General features: G+C 46.0%; 1 protein-coding gene across 1 annotated transcript in view; it reads left to right on the top strand.

The window, feature by feature from the left end:
- The first annotated feature begins 14,928 nt into the window (after positions 1–14,928).
- Positions 14,929–19,412, top strand: part of TMEM178B (transmembrane protein 178B) — a 33,209-nt gene continuing 28,725 nt past the window's right edge. The window contains exon 1 of the mRNA XM_088652246.1: positions 14,929–15,060. Coding sequence (XP_088508372.1) covers positions 14,934–15,060 — 127 coding nt within the window. The 5' untranslated portion in view covers positions 14,929–14,933. The remainder of the gene's footprint in view (positions 15,061–19,412) is intronic.

A 19,412-nucleotide genomic window follows, 5' to 3' on the forward strand; every position in this document is an offset into this window, starting at 1 on the left:
TGCAAGTCCTTGGAGAGATCCCCTCCTAGTAGTAGTGTTAGGCCATGCAGAACCTGATGAGTTTACTACTACGGTCCTACGATACATCTGATCTGACTTGATCAGATGCGAATCCAGAGCAAGGCTCTTGCAGGAGCTTATGTGAACACTCACTCCCTTTCTTTTGGTCAAGAGTTGCTGACCACCCTACAGCTACAGCTGCTGAGAAAGGACTTCCTTTCCAAGCCTGCCTTTGCAGAGGACCATCAGCATACCTGCCAAGATGCTGTCGGAGAAATAAGGGACCGGGCGGAAGTAGCAGACCGGAAGTAGCGCTGCCACCATTTTGGAACTGGGCGGAGCATGCTCAGAAGTGACTTTTGATGCTGCTTTGCCCAGTTCCAAAATGGCCGCCGCGCCAGAAGTCGCGCTGCAGCCATTTTGGAACTGGGCAGAGCAGCATCAAAAGTCGCTTCTGAGCATGCTCCGCCCAGTTCCAAAATGGCTGTCGCGCCAGAATAAACTGGGGGAAAACAAAAAAATCTATTTTTTCAGCAAGGAACAGCTGGAAAAACGGGGATTTCCCGGTGAATACGGGAGACTTGGCAGCTATGACCATCAGCTATGCACAATGAGGTTGCCCTTCTCATTTCTTTTTTTCCTTCTTGCTGTATAAAACATCTATGCTGGGATATTTTTTACTATTGGTGGTGGTAGTTCTTGATAGTGGGGTTCCCTCCTGCCCTGCTCCACCTTTCCCCGATTATAATGGATTTGTCTCTTGGCCTGGCACTTACGATTCTACATTCTGTCCGCTTCTGGCAGACTATCATGTTTGGGACTATCAAAATGCCACCAGCATCGATCACAAAAGGTTAGCACTGCGCTGTAGCCAGAAAGTTTATTATCAGGGAAATGATTGGGTTTGGGAGATGGGGAGTGGTGGAGAGCAATGGCAAGCCCATTCCCCACACGCCTGTGACTCACATTGTACATCTTTCCTTGACACCTATAAATTCAGAGGAAACTGACATTTGCGTGGTGACAATCTGGACCAGAATGAAACACAACGCTGCAATCTTGCTTTCATGCATTTGAAAAGGGAGAGAAAATTAGAGCACGGGAAGCTAGTAGTCTACACTGACTGGAAGTGGCTCTCTCAGATTTCAGGAAGGGGGCATTCCTAGTCCTGCCTGGGATATTCTGGAAATAAAGCAGATGCTGTACCACTGAGTTACAGCCTCTCCCCCTAAATGGGAGCAGATATTTCTATAAAGGGCATTCATGTACAGAAAGCAGAAAGAGGGTCAAGTTGGTCTTGCTCAGGATCTGGGAAGAAGAGCTGCTCTCTCTGTTTATCCCACATTCAAGGGGAAAGAGGGTGGCTGGTGAAAGCTCCGCTTAAAGTTCTGACTGCTCTGGGGATGCATAAAAAAAGGCTCTTGCTGCTTTTGTTTATATCTCATCTTCATCTGTCTCATTCTAGGTCTTATGCTGATGGAATAATGCTTTGCCAAGGCCAGCTCAAGACATTTTGCTGCCTGAGGCAAAGGACAAAATGGTCCACGCCCATTCCATATATAGTAGCAAATCCTACTTCAATAGTAGCAACAGGGTAGTTATAGATCAGTGGGGTAGTTATAAAAGTGAAGGGCAAGGTGCATGATGCACAGCTCTCTTCTCCAACAGAAGGGTATGGCCAGGGAGCTCAGGAGGAAGAGCTGAGGGGCAACACCGCCTCCCAGCATATGCCACCTGAGGCAGTTGCCTCAATCTGCCTAATGGTAGGACCGGCCTGCTCACTGCATGTGGGCTCAGTAATAATGACTCTCTTTTGCAGCCTTAGGCAATTAAAGAACTACTGGCAAGGGAACAGTGAATGGCTTGAAGCCTTTTCACGTATCAAAGCTAGGAACAAGATGAAGGGTCTCTTGGCCGAGGAACTTGTACCCATCCAAAAGAAGAAGAGGGAAATCAACAGACTTGGAATGTAGTTGGTCTAGAGTTGCATAACTGGGTCATGTAACACCCCCCCCCTGCTCCTCCCACTGTGGTTTCAGGAATGGGTTATGCCAATGGCATTCAAACTGTTGGTTGATTAATTGATTGGTTGAATTTATATTCTGCCCTTCCTTTCAAAGGAGCTTAAGCTGGCGAACAACGGTCAATAAAACTATTTTAATAACAATTCCAATCTATTCAAACCATCTAGCACAAGGATAAGAACCTAATCATCTCTGGACCTTTGATGGACCACAGTTCCCATTGTCCCGGATCCTTGGCCATGCTGGATGGGGCAGATGGGAGTTGGACTCCAACAACATCTGGAAGGGGGGGCCATAGGTTCCCCAGTTCTGATCTAGCAAGTAGGAAAGATTGGTACTGGGAGGCAGGACAGCACATCACACAATGACCGGACATCACACAATGTCCAGATTGACTTAGAAGAGGGACAGAAACAAGTAGGATGGCAGGGGGAGAATCCCGGCTGAGAAAGCAGGGGTGAAATGCCCAGAATTCCTCTTGTTCTTTCTTTCTGATGATGCAATAAATCCATAATAATGAAGCTCCCCTTGAAGTTCTGGCTGTTCTGGGGATGCATAAAAATAAAAAGGCTCTTGCTGCTTTTGTTTATATCTCATCATCATCTGTCTCATTCTGGTTCTCCAGGGATATCCTTATGCTGATGGAATAGCTCCCTTTGTATATAGCTGCTTACCCAGCTCAAGGGGGGAGGGGCATGGTGCGGGAGTTCCTATGGGCTGAACTTAGTTGGCTAGCTGGATAAGCAAGTAAAGAAGACTGAATTCAGCTTGCTGTGGGGCGGGAAGATACGTCTTGCTCTAGGGAAGTCTAGATTCAAACAAGTGTAGCAAGGTGGCACCTGATTTCACCTTGGAATTCCAGGTGCATGCGTAGATGGCCTTTCAGTCAGAGCATCAGTTCCAGAAGCCTGAAGGCATGTCCACAGTTTTCCCAAAGGCATCCAAAGTGCATTGGATGTGCTTTTGGACCATGAAATGCACAGGCACAACCATACCATACATTTAAAGCACATTGGACCATGTTAACAATCCTGGCTTCCCCCAAATAATCTTGGGAACTGTAGATGACCCCTCACAGAGCTACAGTTCCCAGCACTCTTACTTTTACTTACTTTTAAAGGTGCTCATCGGTACTGTACTGTTCTGGCCAGCCACTGATGGCTGGTAAACAGTTCTCCACTGGGAATATGCAGTGCACTTACCACTGTTTTCAGGAAGTCAATAATAATAATAATAATAATAATAATAATATATTTATACCCCGCCCATCTGGCTGGGTTTCCCCAGCCCCTCTGGGTGGCTCACAACAGAAAATTAAAAACATGATAAAACATCAAACATTAAATACTTCCCTAAACAGGATTGCCTTCAGATGTCTTCTAAAAGTCAGATAGTTGTATATTTCCTTGACATCTGATGGGAGGGCGTTCCACAGGGCAGGTGCCACTACTGAGAAGGCCCTCTGCCTGGTTCCCTGTGACCTCTCTTCTCGCAGGGAGGGAACCGCCAGAAGGCCCTCGGAGCTGGACCTCAGTGTCTGGGCTGAACGGTGTGGGTGGAGATGCTCCTTCAGGTATGCAGGACCAAGGCTGTTTAGGGCTTTAAAGGTCAGCCCCAACACTTTGAATTGTGGTTGGAAACGTACTGGGAGCCTGCTTGATCAGGCCAGTGGCCCTTCTAGACCAGCATCCTGTTCTCACAGTGGCCAACCAGAGGCTTGTGAGAAACCTGAAAGTAGGACGCAAGCACAAGGGCACTCTCTCCTTCCAGTGGTTTCCACCAGCTGGAACTGCTTCCAACAACAGCAGGAAAGAGCTGCTGGGCTGGTGTTTGGTTGGCATGTGCTTGCTGATGGTTGAAGCCAACTTGAACTTTTAGAAGTGGGTGTGTAAGTTTCCCATTTGACCATGGCGCCTTGGTCTTCAACTTGGCTTGGAGTTTCCGCATTAGAAAAACACTCGTATGCTCCAAGTGGAATGTATGTGCCATGTCATCGTGACCTTTTAGAAAAGCAAATCACAAGCCAAGATGCTTGAGGATTTCATGCAGGCCTCATTTTTCAGCAGAGTGCAAATGCCGTATAACCTTTCTGCAAATGGTATGAAAACGGAATCAGGAGGGTTGTTCAAGATACGCTTCATGTGGAAGCAATCCAAATCACCCGGTGGCAATAAAACATCAGACGGAAGTGAAAACAGATTAAAATCCATGTGTGTGTGTGTGTGTGAATATCTTTTTCTAGGCACTAAAATCAACTTAAAGTAGGCTCCAGACAAACCTCGTTGGGCAGAGCATTCAATAATTGGTGTGCCACCATTGAAAAGGCTTTTGGTCCCAGTGACCACATGCTGTTTACCATATCTAGCTGGGGCTCTTAGAAAATAGTCTGCAATACAGATCTTCTGCAGTAGTGGGGCAATAGCATTTACCTCACCTCCAGACAGCTGAGTAACTGCTCTCAACCGAGAAGTAGAGGGAGAGGAGCAAAGCAATGGGGAGGTCAGTCCAAATCCACCAACAGGAGTGCCAGATTTGCTCCACCGGCTTGTCTGCACAGCAATGACCTCCCCATTGCCTCTTCCCCCCCTTCCCTGTAAGGAGCAGTGACTCAGTTGTCAGGAGGCCAGGTGAGTGCTTTTGCCTCACCACTCTGCCTGCTACTGATCTGAATAGGCACTTGTAAAGAAAGGCAGTCCTTTGGGTCATCCCAGCCCTGTGCATCCGAACTGGTTGCTCTGCCCTGAAAATGACCTCTGTCCACTGAAATGGACAAGAATGACAAAGTTAGGTCTGTTAATTGCAGTGGGTCTGACTCAAGCAAAGTTGAAGACCACCCATGCTAAATAAAATTAGTACCCCGGTCTCGACCCATGGAGGGCTTTCAAAGTGAGAACTAAGAATTTGAATTGAACCCCCAAACAATCAAGGAATGGGAAAAAACCATAGCATGCTGGCATCACATGATTGCACCTCTACAACTCGATCTGCTCTAAGGTTAAAAGGTAAAGGTAAAGGGACCCCTGACCATTAGGTCCAGTCATGACCGACTCTGGGGTTGCGGCGCTCATCTCGCATTATTGTCCAAGGGAGCCAGCGTACAGCTTCCAGGTCATGTGGCCAGCATGACAAAGCTGCTTCTGGCGAACCAGAACAGCGCACGGAAACTCCGTTTACTGCTTGGAGCGGTACCTATTTATCTACCTATACTTTGACGTGCTTTCGAACTGCTAGGTTGGCAGGAGCTGGGACCGAGCAATGGGAGCTCACCCCATCGTGGGGATTCGAACCGCCGACCTTCTGATCGGCAAGCCCTAGGCTTTGTGGTTTAACCCACAGCGCCGCCCGCGTCCCATGCTCTAAGGTTGCCCAAGAGTTAATCTTGTGCACTTTTCTCCCTGTGGAGCCTGCCCAAGTCTGATGGAGACTCTTGTTCAATTAAGAGCTCGACAGTGAACCCGGAGGTAAAGGCCACAAAATGTATTGCTGTCAGCTTGCAGCATTCAATCTGACCTACATTCTAATCACTGACCTAGAGGTGGGAGACACCAGAGCCCATTACTTGTTCCCCTGGGGCATCCTATTCCCAACCCACTTTATTTTCCGAAATGGCAGCCAAGGCCATTGAGGCTCCTGGTTAATTCACTGCTCGGGGACAAAATGTGTGTATCCCTTTTCCTGCTCTATAGGAATGGGAAATAAGGTGGGGGTGGGGGAAGATGAAGACAATTAATGATTGGATTTCCCCCAGGGGTTTCTCCAGTGGAGATGGAATCTCTTGTGTGGCAGAATTAGAGCGAACATCACACAGGCAGGTAGCCTTTGGTTAACCCTGTGTGGTTGGTTCCCCCCCACCCCCCAATCAGAGTCACTTAATTTTGCTGTCCGAAACAAAAACCAGCAGGGGATTCTGCTGAAGAGTTCCAAGAAAATAAGTGGGGAATGATCCCCTTCAAAAGTGGTCAGAAACCCCTCCATTTCAAATTTTCTCTCTCTTTTTTTTTAAAGCCAGGTGTGAGGAGGTGAAAAAAATGAAAATATAGATGTGTGCAGGTTTGTGTCACTGGTGGAGAAATGGCAGGCAGATCAGGTGTTCAGTCAAGCAGGCAGGAAAGTGTCAAATGGCAGGGGATGCATATGAGATGGAGGACAATTCAGTCCAGAAACAAGCCTTGCCTGTTAATACAGACACCTTTCTCCTTCTCGTGAGTTGCCTGAGAACAGGGATGTGTTCATACCATCTATTTAAAGCACATTAGTTCTCCCAAGCAACCTGGGAGCTGTAGATTATACCCCTCACAGAGCTGCAGTTCCCAGCACCCTTAAACTACAGCTCTCAGGATTCTTCGGCAGATGTGTGCTTTAAATGTATAGTTGTGTACGCAGACTAGGGTTTGTGTGTATTTGAAACCTCAGCTCTCAGAGTCTTCCTCAATCCTGATTAGCCTGCAAGTACTGTGGCAGTTCAAAAGCACGTCAAAGTGCAAGTAGATAAATAGGTACCACTACAGTGGGAAGGATGGGACCCAGGTGGCGCTGTGGTTAAACCACTGAGCCTAGGGCTTGCTGATCAGAAGGTCGGCGGTTCGAATCCCTGTGACGGGGTGAGCTCCCGTTGCTTGGTCCCAGCTCCTGCCAACCTAGCAGTTCGAAAGCACGTCTAAGTGCAAGTAGATAAATAGGAACCGCTACAGTGGGAAGGTAAACGGCGTTTCCATGTGCTGCTCTGGTTTGCCCGAAGCGGCTTTGTCATGCTGGCCACATGACCTGGAAGCTATACGCCGGCTCCCTCGGCCAATAATGCGAGATGAGCGCGCAACCCCAGAGTTGGTCATGACTGGACCTAATGGTCAGGGGTCCCTTTACCTTTACCTTACAGTGGGAAGGTAAACGGCATTTCCGTGTGCTGCTCTGGTTCACCAGAAGCGGCTTTGTCATGCTGGCCACATGACCTGGAAACTGTACGCCAGCTCCCTCGGCCAATAATGCGAGATGAGCGCCGCAACCCCAGAGTCGGTCACAACTGGACCTAATGGTCAGGGGTCCCTTTACCTTTTTACTGTATCAGGAAAGAGGCTGGATGATCATTCATTAGGGATGCTATCAGGGCAGTCTCGAGCAGGTCGGGCGCCCTGGCGCTGAGGCGCAGAGATCGCACCAGCGCTGCCGCCATCGCAGCGCGCAGCATGGCTTCCGCGTGGCTTTGCCGCGCAGCGCCCCGCCTACTGGCCTGATGCCCCAGGCCACCGGGACTATACCTAGAGCCGGCACTGGATGCTATCTAAAAGAGAGTTAAAGAAGCAGCCTTAGTTTTTATTTAAAATATCCATCAAATGAACTCTCTGTCCTTTTTTTATTTTTGCATTGCAAAATGGGCACTTGCATGTTGCTGCATTTGTGTCTTTTCATATATATATACTTTGTAGGAACCATATTGTAGGGTTGCCATACATCTGGAATTTCCTGAAATTAGCATCTTGGGGAGGGGGGTGGGATTTCCCCAAAAAAAAAATGGCAAAATGTCCAGGTTTTTGCCAACAGAACAAGGAAGTGTGTGTTTGAGCATCACTCTTGTCTGGGAATTCGCCCAGAAAAGATCATCAACTTTTGGGCGATTTGCCCTCCGAAAAGGTCAACAACTTGCGTTTCCAGATTTTTACTTCCTGAAATATGGCAACCCTGCCATATTGGTATCAATGTATGAAAGTCCCCTCTCCCCGCTACCTTATAAACTAAAGGATTTGTGCTCATAGCAGGCAGGCCCTAGCAGGCAAGGGAATCTGAATCCAGGGCCACTCAGCCCTGGGGAGAATCGGAGTGGCTGAGTCATCAACACATCCAATGGCTAGATGGCTGTTGCCAAATTGGAAGGTGGAGGGGTGCAGTCTCTCTCTTCTCCTCCTTCCCTCCCCAGCTCAAGACTGGCAAAGCATAGGGTCCTGGCATGTGCCCATCAATGAGCCAACTTAAGATCCTTGGGCAACCCTGCTCCTCCCATATTCTGCCATTTGGGGGTCTTGTTCCAGCTGCCACTGGTGGGAACACAATCAGTAGCAGCTCCCCAATAGCCTATGCCTTTTGGTGGGCACAAGAGAGGCTTTCTTGGCGTGGAGCCCGCCACAAGCAAAGCCATGAAGCGGGACATCTCTGCCCATTCCAAACCCCAGAACTGTCCCAGAAAAATGGGGGGCACATCCCATTTTTCCTCATGAGAGCATGGCAGCCAGGTTTTTTTTGGGGGGGGGGCTGTGATTTCACACGGTGTCCCAAAATGTGTGTTTATTGGGCACAATGCACCCAAAAAGCACTTTGGGCAGGTCACATGACTCATATAGAAGTGCAGCCCTGGAAGATGGCATCTCGGTTTCCCCTAATGTCAAATTGGAGGGTATGTCATTCCCTATCACCGCCACCTCCGTTTGAGGGTTAGGATTGCTTCCCTTTGTCCTTCACAACAGGTAGGTTGTAGAAAGTTTTGACCTGGGATATATATGAAGCAGCTTTTTGCCAGGTCAGAACAACTATTCATCTAGCCCACTTCTCTAACTTGCAGCAGTTCTCTGGAGTATCGGACAGAGGACTTTCTCATCACCTCTCTGATCCACTTAACTGGAGATAATTTCCTGCACGTAAAGCATTAGTGCTACTGTTGAGCTGTGACGCTTTCCCAACAGCAATAAAGCAATAATGTTTTTTTTACAACAAAGAACAATGCTTATTGCCGCGGGCAAAGGCCAGAGGGAAAGTGCCCAAATATTGAAGCCAAAGGCTCGTTCTCTTGATTTATGGATTTATCGATGGAAAATGTATAAATCACCCTTCATCGCAAAATGGATTTCGGGGCAGCAGTATACCAAGAAGTTTACAATTACGAAAACATTGCAAACCCAGACCAACAATGCAGTTGTGTTAAGAGGAATGAAACCATCCGAGCGGCTCAAAATAGCATAATCTAAAATGCCTGGGAAAAGAAAGAAAGTCTTAACCTGGTGCCAAGAAAAATACAGAGTACGGTAGGTTCCAAACGTACCTCCGTTGGAAGGTCATTCTGTAGTTGGGGCAACCACAGAGAAGCCATAGATTTAATCCTTTACTGCTATTTACTGAATAATGTCCCCTTCTTTATAGCATCCTGGTAGTGCAATCCTATGCATGTTTACTCATAAGTTCCATAGAGTTCAATGGAACTATGGCTGTAAGTCTTACTTCACTTGCCTGGGGGATAGAGCTGTTCATAGATGGTTGCTGTTTTTGTGTGGCATTCAGTTGCATACTGAAAAATTCAGGTTGCACAATTATAGTTGATGAGAAGTCATTGCACAGCAGTTCCCCAAAATACCAGACTCTTCTGCAGTAAGGAAAGTAAAGGGGAGATACACTTGCTTTGATGCAACATCATTTAGCCTACCTGCAAACAACAACAACAACAACAACCCAGATTAATGATCATTGTGTAGCTGATGTACTTTGATCTCCTTGCAAACAAATCAGGATGAATGCTCAAACAATAGCCCATATGTTTAGGGTTGCAGCCTTACTCCCAGGTTAATGTAGGGTTGCCATATTTCAAAAAGTGCCGTTTTTGAGCTATTTTTTAAAAAAATGGCAAAAATGACACCGCCAACACGGCTTGCCGTACATCCAGATTTCCCGATATTTTGCCGATTTCTGCTAACGCATGGCAACCCTAGTTAATGTGAACAGGACTGCAGTTTAAAACTCTTGACAATTGTGTTGCTTCCCATGTCGCTCTTCTCTTTTCCATGTCGATTTTAATACACTTCTAATTGCATCACTCTCTCTTTTTGAAGAAAAATACATTCCATCATTTGTTGGACAAAGCAAATGGAGATGCATTTCACATTGCTATACATTTCTTCTCACTTTTAAATGGCATCGATTTAAATGCAGATTTCGTGCGTGGAGCTTGGAAGCAGGGGCTTTCAATTTAAATGTTAATAGAAGAGTAAACTTGAAAATAATAATAAAAAAAGATCTTTGTGAGAAAGATCACTTCCTTGCTGTAGTTAATATATTTCTATGCTGGCCCTTCTTTCCCTGTACTCCCACTGGCAGCCGCCCCTGTATTAAATGGTCTTCACACGCACACACAAATTAAAATAAGAATGTACCTTTGGAAATGCCTAAATTAAAGTGCTTAATGCCAGAGTCTGCAGGAGGCCTGAGCAGAGACCTGAGGGGCTGATAACGCAGAGATCTCATCCTTCAATCTCTAGCTTGTTCCTTAACAGCCCATTCATCATAAAATAGCTGTTCCTAAAGCTCTATATGATTATTTTGAGGTTGATGCAGCATAATGTTCTGGTAGGAGGGAGATAAGAGAATATTTGCTCACACAGACTTGCCAAAACTTCCCTTGATTAAAGGCAACTCCACAGCTCAGGCCCTACCATTAGGCAGAGGGAGGTGGCTGCCTTGGAAGGAAATACTGAGTGGGTTGGCAGTGGCAGTAAGATGTTGGAAGACAGTGTGTCTGCCCTGTGTCGCCCTTGGCTAGCCTGCTGCCCTCAATTGTAATAGAGGATGCCATCCCATCAGCTGTGCCAAAGTAAGACCCATCTGCTAGTCTGGGAGCCAATGTAGGTCTTTCAGGACCGGTGTTATATGGTCTCGGCGGCCGCCCCCAGTCACCAGTCTAGCTGCCGCATTCTGGATTAGTTGTAGTTTCTGGGTCACCTTCAAATGTAGCCCCACGTAGAGCGCATTGCAGTAGTCCAAGCGGGAGATAACCAGAGTATGCACTACTCTGGCGACACAGTCTGCAGGCAGGTAGGGTTTCAGCCTGTGTACCAGATGGAGCTGATAGACAGCTGCCCTGGACACAGAATTGACCTGTGCCTCCATGGACAGCTGTGAGTCCAAAATGACTCCCAGGCTGCGCACCTGGTCCTTCAGGGGCACAGTTACCCCATTCAGGACCAGGGAGTCCTCCGTACCAGCCCGCCCCCTGTCCCCCAAGAACAGTACTTCTGTCTTGTCAGGATTCAAATGGTGAAGAAGGTGCCCTCTTGGCCTTTGCCTCAGGCAACAAAATGACTTGGGCTGTTTCTGGCAAGCAGAGAGATTTAAGTTGATAAAGGTGTAGGGCAGAGTGAGGGAAGAATGTGAATTGAGATCTACGGATCGATCACTAGCTCATGGCTGACCAATGTGGCACCCGTGGGGGCCAGTGTGCCCACCAATACCTCCTACGGTGCCCAGGAATGGTCTCAATAAGCATCTCCTCAAAACTTTTCAATGCATAAAAGACTCTGTGCTCCTCCTTCTCAGTTTCTGTTTGGGAGATGCCCAAGCAATTTTATGGCCTTATCCCCTTTACTACTCTTTTAGACTTGGAGGCCATTACGCCACACACCATGGCAGCCATGTTGTATTAAGCCACACACACATGGTGGCCCTTTTGTTTTAGGGAACAGGCTCACCCTGGCAACCATTTTGTGGCTGGTGCCTACCATGCTCACTCATACTTCCAAATGTACCCATTAGCTATATGTGTCATGGTCCGGTTGAAGCCCTGGCTGAGGACGTCAGGGCCAGAGGCAAGATGGTGGTGTAGAAGCAGGAACAGGCACAGGGCTGAGGGTCCAGCAGCAGGCAGTCGCAGGGTCAAGGAGCAAGGCAGAGGCGAAGATCTGGGAGTTAAGGAGCAAGACGTCTGCAAGGCGAAAGTCCAAGGGTCGAGGATCAAGGTGTCGGCAAGGCAAGGGTCCACGGAGCAAGGCGTTGGCGAGCCAGGGGTCCAAGGAACAAGGCGGCGGCAAGGCAAGGGTCCAAGGGTCGAGGATCAAGGTGTCGGCAAGGCAAGGGTCCAAGGAGCAAGAGGCCAGAGGCAACCAGGCAGGGGTAGCGTTGCTGTGGCAAAGAGCTGAAGGGAAATGCTGAGCTTTTATCCCTCCCAGCTCCTGCCACCAGGTGCAGTGAGGTATCAAGTGGCCTCACCTGAGTGACCACTCCTTGCCTCTCCAGCACAAGCTGAGGTCTTCACCTGAGTGGCCACTCCTTGCTTCTCCAGCACAAGCTGAGGCAGGCCCCAGTCCTGCAAAGCACTACATGCCCCAGAGCTTGACTCCTGCCCATACTCCTGACAATATGGAGCTGAATGAGATTATTTATAGTAGGTTGGCAAGGATTTCCAGCTCCCATTTGCATAGCTGCCAAGTTTTCCCTTTTCTCGTGAGGAAGCCTATTCAGCATAAGGGAAAATCCCTTAAAAAAAGGGGATAACTTGGCAGCTATGCATTTGTCCTCAGGTAGAGCGCTCTCACACACAGGCTGCTATCTGATTTGTAATCTGGATACACTAGGATACATCTGCTTGTAGAGGATGTGCTCTTCTGATGCACCAATGTGGGGAGCTGTCCCTGAGGAGCTCCAAAGTGGGTAGAAGACTAGCTATGCATTTGGACAACTCCCAAGATACCATAACCACATTCTACACAATGGTTTGTGAGATCAAGGAACAGTTTTACATCTATGGTTGGATACAACTCGATGCCATTTTGAATTAAGATGGCGGACTGGACTTTTCAAAACTGCACTGATTTTAACCACTGATTTCAAAACAGCACCAATGTTTTGGTTCTTAGAATTCCCTAGGAACCCCAGGCAGGAGGCAGGTGCTATTTCTTGACTTTATTTCATTTGGTCTGGAGTCTATATGACAACAGCTCATCAAGGAGCCAAGGGACTCAGATGTCTGGGAAACCCTGGATTAAATCATGAGGGTAGCAGAAGCCACAAGTTAGTGACGGAGGGGAGACCTTCAAACAGCTAAGAGGAGCTGCTCTAACTCTGCATCCTGACGGGGCGTCTCCTTGTCTTCCTTGCCCCAGTCACCACTCAAACTGCTGTGTTCAGCTGGAAACAGGAAGTGCTGATTAAACTGCATTGGGACTTCTTGGCTGAGAGACCCACGGGATTTCTCCAAGCCCTGCGATGCCATGTTAGCGGAGAAGGCACACTTCTTTTCTAGTCTGACCTCCTTCTTCCTAAATAGCTGTAGGGTGCTGATTCAGCACTGCGCTGCTGCTGTACATACACGTTCATTTCCCATTGGAGGAATTGCTCTGAATAGACTCATCCTCAGCGCTGACATTTCTGAGCGGGCTGTTATGACATGGGAGGAAGGCTGGCCAGATTGCATCCGACAAGTAAGAGCAATTCAGACAAGCAGCTCACAACCCCTCTTTCACACCACTGCCATTTGCAAGCACTGCCCTCGGCAGCGGCTACGTCAGGCCAGGAAACGGCAACAAACAGAAAGATTCTCTTCCTGGCATGCCTGATCATTAATTTGTTTATTTAAAATGAATACTTATAAATAAAGCATTTGGCATAGGGAGGCAATATGTTGTTACTTGCCACCCCCACCCCCAATCTTTTTGTAAATGGAGCAATAAATACCCCTTAAGACCTGTTGAAAGATGGATAGCCTATAATAGCCAGGTGATGTGTCTCACTGGGAGCTGAGATGATCCAAGAAGACTTAGACCATGAGGTGGTTGGGAATAGAGACTTGGTTTTTTCTTTTGAGCAATTGTCAATCTTATTATTATTATTATTATTATTATTATTATTATTAAAACTGGCTTTTATACATTTTAGTTGCTTTTCAGTTGTATTTTATTCCCTGTTGTTCAGGGGGCATTTTGTTTAGCTGCTTACTATATTTTACAATGTGGAATTTCCCTTGTGATTTGGTAGGAGATTTTTATGTGTGGTGTTTTGTTTTGTTTTATTGTTTTTTTTTTAAAAAAAATATTTTTATTCTTTTTTCCTTAAACAATATTTTCAACAATACAATAACACACACACAAAACTGCTGAGCGCGCGACTTCCCTCCTTCCCTCCAGGAGGTTTTCCGCTTTCAAGTTCCGCCTCGCAATTTAGTTCTTTCAAGTGTGGTGTTTTATTTTGATGTTAAGAAAGATGCTCTGTTTATTTATTTTATTATTTTTATTTGTTTAATTTATATACCGCCCTATACCCCGACGTCACAGTTTAGTTGTTCATTGTTAAATTGTTTATTGCATTTTATAGGATATTATAATTATCGGGGGTGAGGGGAGGTTGTTTTTTTTTATGGCATATGCCTTTTATTCAAGATGTTCGCAACCTATGTTGTAAACTACTTAGAGATTTGTTTAAATACAATAGGTGGAAATTACTCATTCTCCCCAACACACACACACATACTGTACACACATGACAGGGGGCAAGTGAGGTCTGTCTGGAAGCAGTAACCACAAGTACAAGCCTTTAGCTTCTTAGGGTGGGACTGAAAACATCAGGCACAGAACATCAGACCCTGCAACAATCTGAAGGCACCATCTTACCACCCTAAAAATCTGATAGGGAAGCAGTATGTATTGGAGTGGCTTTAAGAGGCAAAACCTCCACCTATGCTCAACATGTGAATAAATCATATATCACAAAGTTCCAGCCAGTTTCCAGTATCCTCCATTCCAAGGAAATGTGCACTTCTGGAATTTTCACTGCTCAAAGACTTGGGGTAGATGAGCAAGCAATGATAGTGATAAAGTCATTTTCCAGTTATCTCTCTGAAATGGTTTTCTTTTGCAGAAGTAATCAACTTTTCTCCGTGGTGCTAAATAAGAAACGCCTTCCTCGTGTATTTTTTTCCCTTCCTGTCTCCAAAAGAGCTCTGTCTAACTTGAAAAGAACAGATTTTGCATCTCCCCATCTTTAAAACCAACCCAACAACCGATCTCTAGTCAAAACTGTACGGCGGGTGGTTGGGGGCAACTTGACTTTAGTAGGTTGCAGCTGCTCACAGCAAGACTGGGATCTTTAGTTCCCTCAACAGCAATGAGACAAACCATGAGCGCTATTAACAAGATGTCTCTTTTTCATGTTGCAGACTTGCGCAGAATGACAGCAGGCTTCATGGGCATGGCTGTGGCCATCATCCTCTTCGGATGGATTATCGGGGTGCTGGGCTGCTGCTGGGATCGAGGCCTTATGCAGTATGTGGCAGGACTTCTCTTCCTCATGGGAGGTAAGGGGGAAAGAGGTTGCCATGAAATGCCATTTTGCCTCTCTACGTCTTCATTTTGCATAGCTGCCAAGTACCCTGTTTTCCCCGGGAAACCCCCGTTTTTACTTACCTTTTCCCGGTGGTCCCCCATATCACTTCGTCTCCCGTTTTTCTCCGTTATTTTCTCCTGTCGGCGGCCTTTTTTTTTCTTTCCGATTTGCCCTTCTATGGGCACCAAAAATGGCCACCGCCGGCTTCAAAAGTCGCATCTACGCATGTCCGGAAGTGCATAGAAGCGACTTCCGGTGTCGGCGGCGGCCATTTTTGGTGCCCATACATGGCTGCCGGTCCCGGATTCTGCAGTCCGGGACTTGGAAGGTAAGATTTTGTAGGAGCTGCTTCATTTCAAAGGGGACTGGGCTCCAGTTCTGCCATAGCATTAATGCCAATCAGCAGCAACTTGTTAAAAATCTGGCACCACAAGCAATTCTTGAATTTATAGAGCGCTTTTCCTAAGGGCTTTATTCACTTGCATTATCTCAGTCATCCTTACAAGGTCGTCTGAAGCAGGGCTAGGTAGACTTCAAGCCTGTTGGATCCATGTTGTGGTTGTTGCTTACAAGATCCATCCACCACAGGCAGTTGCAATATAGTGACTCAGATGTTTGGGGTAAGGGTGGCGGGCATGTCAGAATTAAGGAACAGGGCACCCCTGGGCATATTCTCTATACAGGAGTTTGTAGGACGAGGGCTAAGTTCAGTATACCCTAAATCCACACCTTATTTTCCACCTAAGTTTCCCTCCTGCCAGCGGTCTGATTTGGAAAACAAATAAAGCTTTATCTTGACAGTATTGCTAAACAACTGGGATTCAGAGACCTTTTTCAATCTACTACAAGTTACTTACCAGTCAAGCCTCTGTGTGTTTCCTTCTCTCCCCCTCTTCTGCTCCCGGCCACATGTTTAAAACCCAACACCCAAATTCAGTTAGGGGCCTAGATCCAGGGTAGGCTGGCCCTGGCTCATCATGGGTTAAATCAGGGCTGTTCCAAATTGCTGTCTTGGGCTTCGGATGGGATCCAGTTGGGCATGCCATACACTGGATTCTACTCAGTATATTTGTATTATCATTTCCAAGTGACAGATGGGTGGGTTGTGACTTAGAGATGAAGGATTTGGATTTAAACAAGGGCATGTTGACATTATGTTGAAATGGATGTTGTTGTTGTTGTTGTTGTTGTTGTTGTTGTTGTTGTTGTTTTAAAAAAACCCTTAAGGAAGAGGATGCACTTCTGTTTAGCATCCTCACAAAACTACCATTTCCTTGACTACTCAAGAAAAGCCACGACAAATTGATTTAAAACTGGTTTAAGTTGGTTGATTTCAATGGAACACAGTCTCACGTAAGCATATAGGATGGCAGCCTAAATCATCTATAACTGAACTAGGTTGAAACGAGACATTTTGAGGTGGGGGGGGGGGTTGTGTGTGTGTTTTAATTAAAATGGGCTGTCATTCACTTTTTGGTGTTGTAAGACAAGCTGGCATGCCACAAAAAGGTATTGTGAGAAATGAGGCCTTCAGAACATTGTGAAAGAAAGTTGAAAGTGATCCTTCATTTGTAGCTCTGAGTAGTTTTATAATAAGACCAAATTTAAGCTGCACTTTTATGTTTAAACAACAGCCGGCAACTGGATAAAGATCTTTTAATCGATTAACTGTCTGGCTTTTTACTACTTAATCAACTAATCACATATTGCTGTGCCGCAGTAATCATGCTTTTTCTAAGGATCTTGACTATAGGTGACAGTTTCTTATTGGGATTTGTCTTGAAGCAAACAATCTTCTCCTCATCGCTTATCTTTATTTTCTTACCGGTAACTTGTGAAACAGGCAACGCTGTGTTTCTCTAAGATATCTTAGAGAAACTTTTGAAACAAGTAAAGGTGACAGTACTATAATCCCCCAAAAAAACTAACCTAAGTTGTTCAATGAAATTTTTAAACCCACCAGTCCAAAGATGCGCACGACACCTTGTTCACAATTATCAATAGTGCTTTTTCTACTGCCGTAGTACCTCTGCAGAAACGTTTGGCAGGGAATAGAGTACACAAAGTATTCTTGGTCTGAACAAAATTACTTTCTGGAGAACCAAAGGGAGCTTGCTCCAAAGTGCAGTAATTTGAATAACCAGCATCCTTTTTAATTCTTGTATTAAAGCTTGCAGTCCTGATTGGGCAGTTTTGACACTTCATTTGCATAAATAGCTAATGAGGAGTGAACTCTCCTTAGCTTATCTCAGTTTTTGCAAGCTTTCCTTCTGAGTGCTCAGAAAAACCCTGTGAAGTCATTTTAAAGTATTCATAAGGAGAATTAGGGAGGAAAAGAGGATGAATGTCCCGTCCACCAGTTCTCCTTCTTTCCCAAGCTCAAAACTCTTACCCTTGAGACAAAGGGGGGGGTCAGTGAATGGTGGCAGAGAGGGTTCACTAGGGATATGATAGTTCTTACTGTCATTTCATGCTGGGGAGCATGGGATCTGTTGTTCCTTCTGCCTTCTGAACTGAATTAGAAGCCAGAGGAAACTACAAATCCCATTCTCCCCAGAAGGTAATTATGCACCTTTAATTTCCAGATTAGGAAAGGTCTGATTTCTAGTTTAGAGGACTGGGTAGGTAGTACCGTACCAGGGGTAGGGATGGGAGATCATTTTTATTCAGTTTGCAATTAAAGGCAAACCTACCTAATCTGCACTTTATGAAACAAAGAGAGCGTAAGCAAACATTTCAAACTTTGCACGTCTCTGAATTTTGCAGTGTTGTTATCCAGCAAAGCAATGTGTACAAGAACGCATGTGCCAGGGTAAACATATAAAGATGCAGTACTACATTAAGTAAAGTTGCTCTGCAAAAATGTGTGCATTGGGCAAAATTGCACACAAACAAGGATAAAGTCATGCTGATGAATTTCATGAAGATAAATAATAAGTTTTCATTTCATTTTATTTTTTTAAAAAAATTGCAACCTCTTAAGGGGGGGGTGAGAAAAAGAAATTGACAGATTAGCCCATTCCCTAAATAGGAGTTAATTTCACTGTGAACTTGACCTAAAGGAATCTAGACCCAATTTGCAGGGGGTAGGGGTGGGGGGTTGAGGCTTTTTGAATGAGGAAGGTTTGCGTTCTGAACTCTTCCCATTCAAACTTTCCCCTCATCACTACAAAAAGTTGCTCGCGCAAGCTGTGCACTTGAGTGAGCAACATTTCCTGCTTGCCCTGCTGTCAGGACATGGCACTGGTGGCAGAATCCAGCTTCATGACAATCTAAGCTTCTATTCTTAATATTAATTTTATAAGCAGGCTTCCGGCTCCTGTGGTTGCCAAGATATGCTTGAAAATGTGTGGGCGATGCCTGGCAAAATCTCAGGCTCCGCAGGCACGACTGTGCAAAATTTCTAGTGCTTGGAGTTGGAGATAGGGCTTTGGTGCTTTGTATAGTTTCTTACCCGCCCTGACGAGTAGGAAAGGAACAGAATAAATGGTATAAAATAAGGGGTGGGGGGAGTGGACTGGGTTATGCAAATTGGCTCAAGTTGAATAATGCTCAAGCCACAATATTCAGCTGTGTGTGATTCTTTGTACAGAATCTGGATCCATCTCTCTCTGTATGTGTCTGTGTGTAAGCAGACACAGTCCTGAGAGAGGTATTAGATGAGTATCAGCATACACCCACAAGCAGGAACTTCCACCTTGATTGTGGATGCTACCACTGCATTTCTGGAAGTAATGCTCTCCTCTGGTTCCTTGAGCATGTTTCCTTGCTCACATGAGCAGACTGCTAACCTGAGCAGTCATTCGTACAAATGGGGCATCAAAACAGGCCACCAGAACTATATCTCAGCTTGATCACTCTTGTCCTTTTTGTGCTTTGTAAACTATTTGCTCAGACTCTGCCTTCTTTACTGCTGATTTGCACAACTTGCTTTGGAAGCACTGCTGTGAGTGGGGGGGGGACTGCTGATGCCAAGGTGCAGGTTTGATCCCCATATGGGGCAGCTGCATATTCCTGCATTGCAGGGGGTTGGACTAGATGCTCCTCAGGGTCCCTTCCAACTCTACAATTCTATGATTCCACTATGGAATTCAAATAAAGAAATGTCTCGCCCAATCTCGCCCGGAGATCTTCATAAACTACGCAGCCCCTTCGTTTGAAAGGCAACTCTGGAAATTGCCTCCTGTTGTGGAGCTGTCACTAGCCTCTGACACCGAATTTTATTTCCACCACCTCTCAGTTCACTCTAACTCTAGAGCCCAAAGCGCAGGGGTCAAATACTGTAATGATTTTAAAAATAATGCTAAACCAGGCAATAACTGA

The sequence above is a fragment of the Zootoca vivipara genome, chromosome 9 (genome assembly GCF_965207765.1).
Source record: "Zootoca vivipara chromosome 9, rZooViv2.hap1.1, whole genome shotgun sequence".
Taxonomy (NCBI): Eukaryota; Metazoa; Chordata; class Lepidosauria; order Squamata; family Lacertidae; genus Zootoca; species Zootoca vivipara.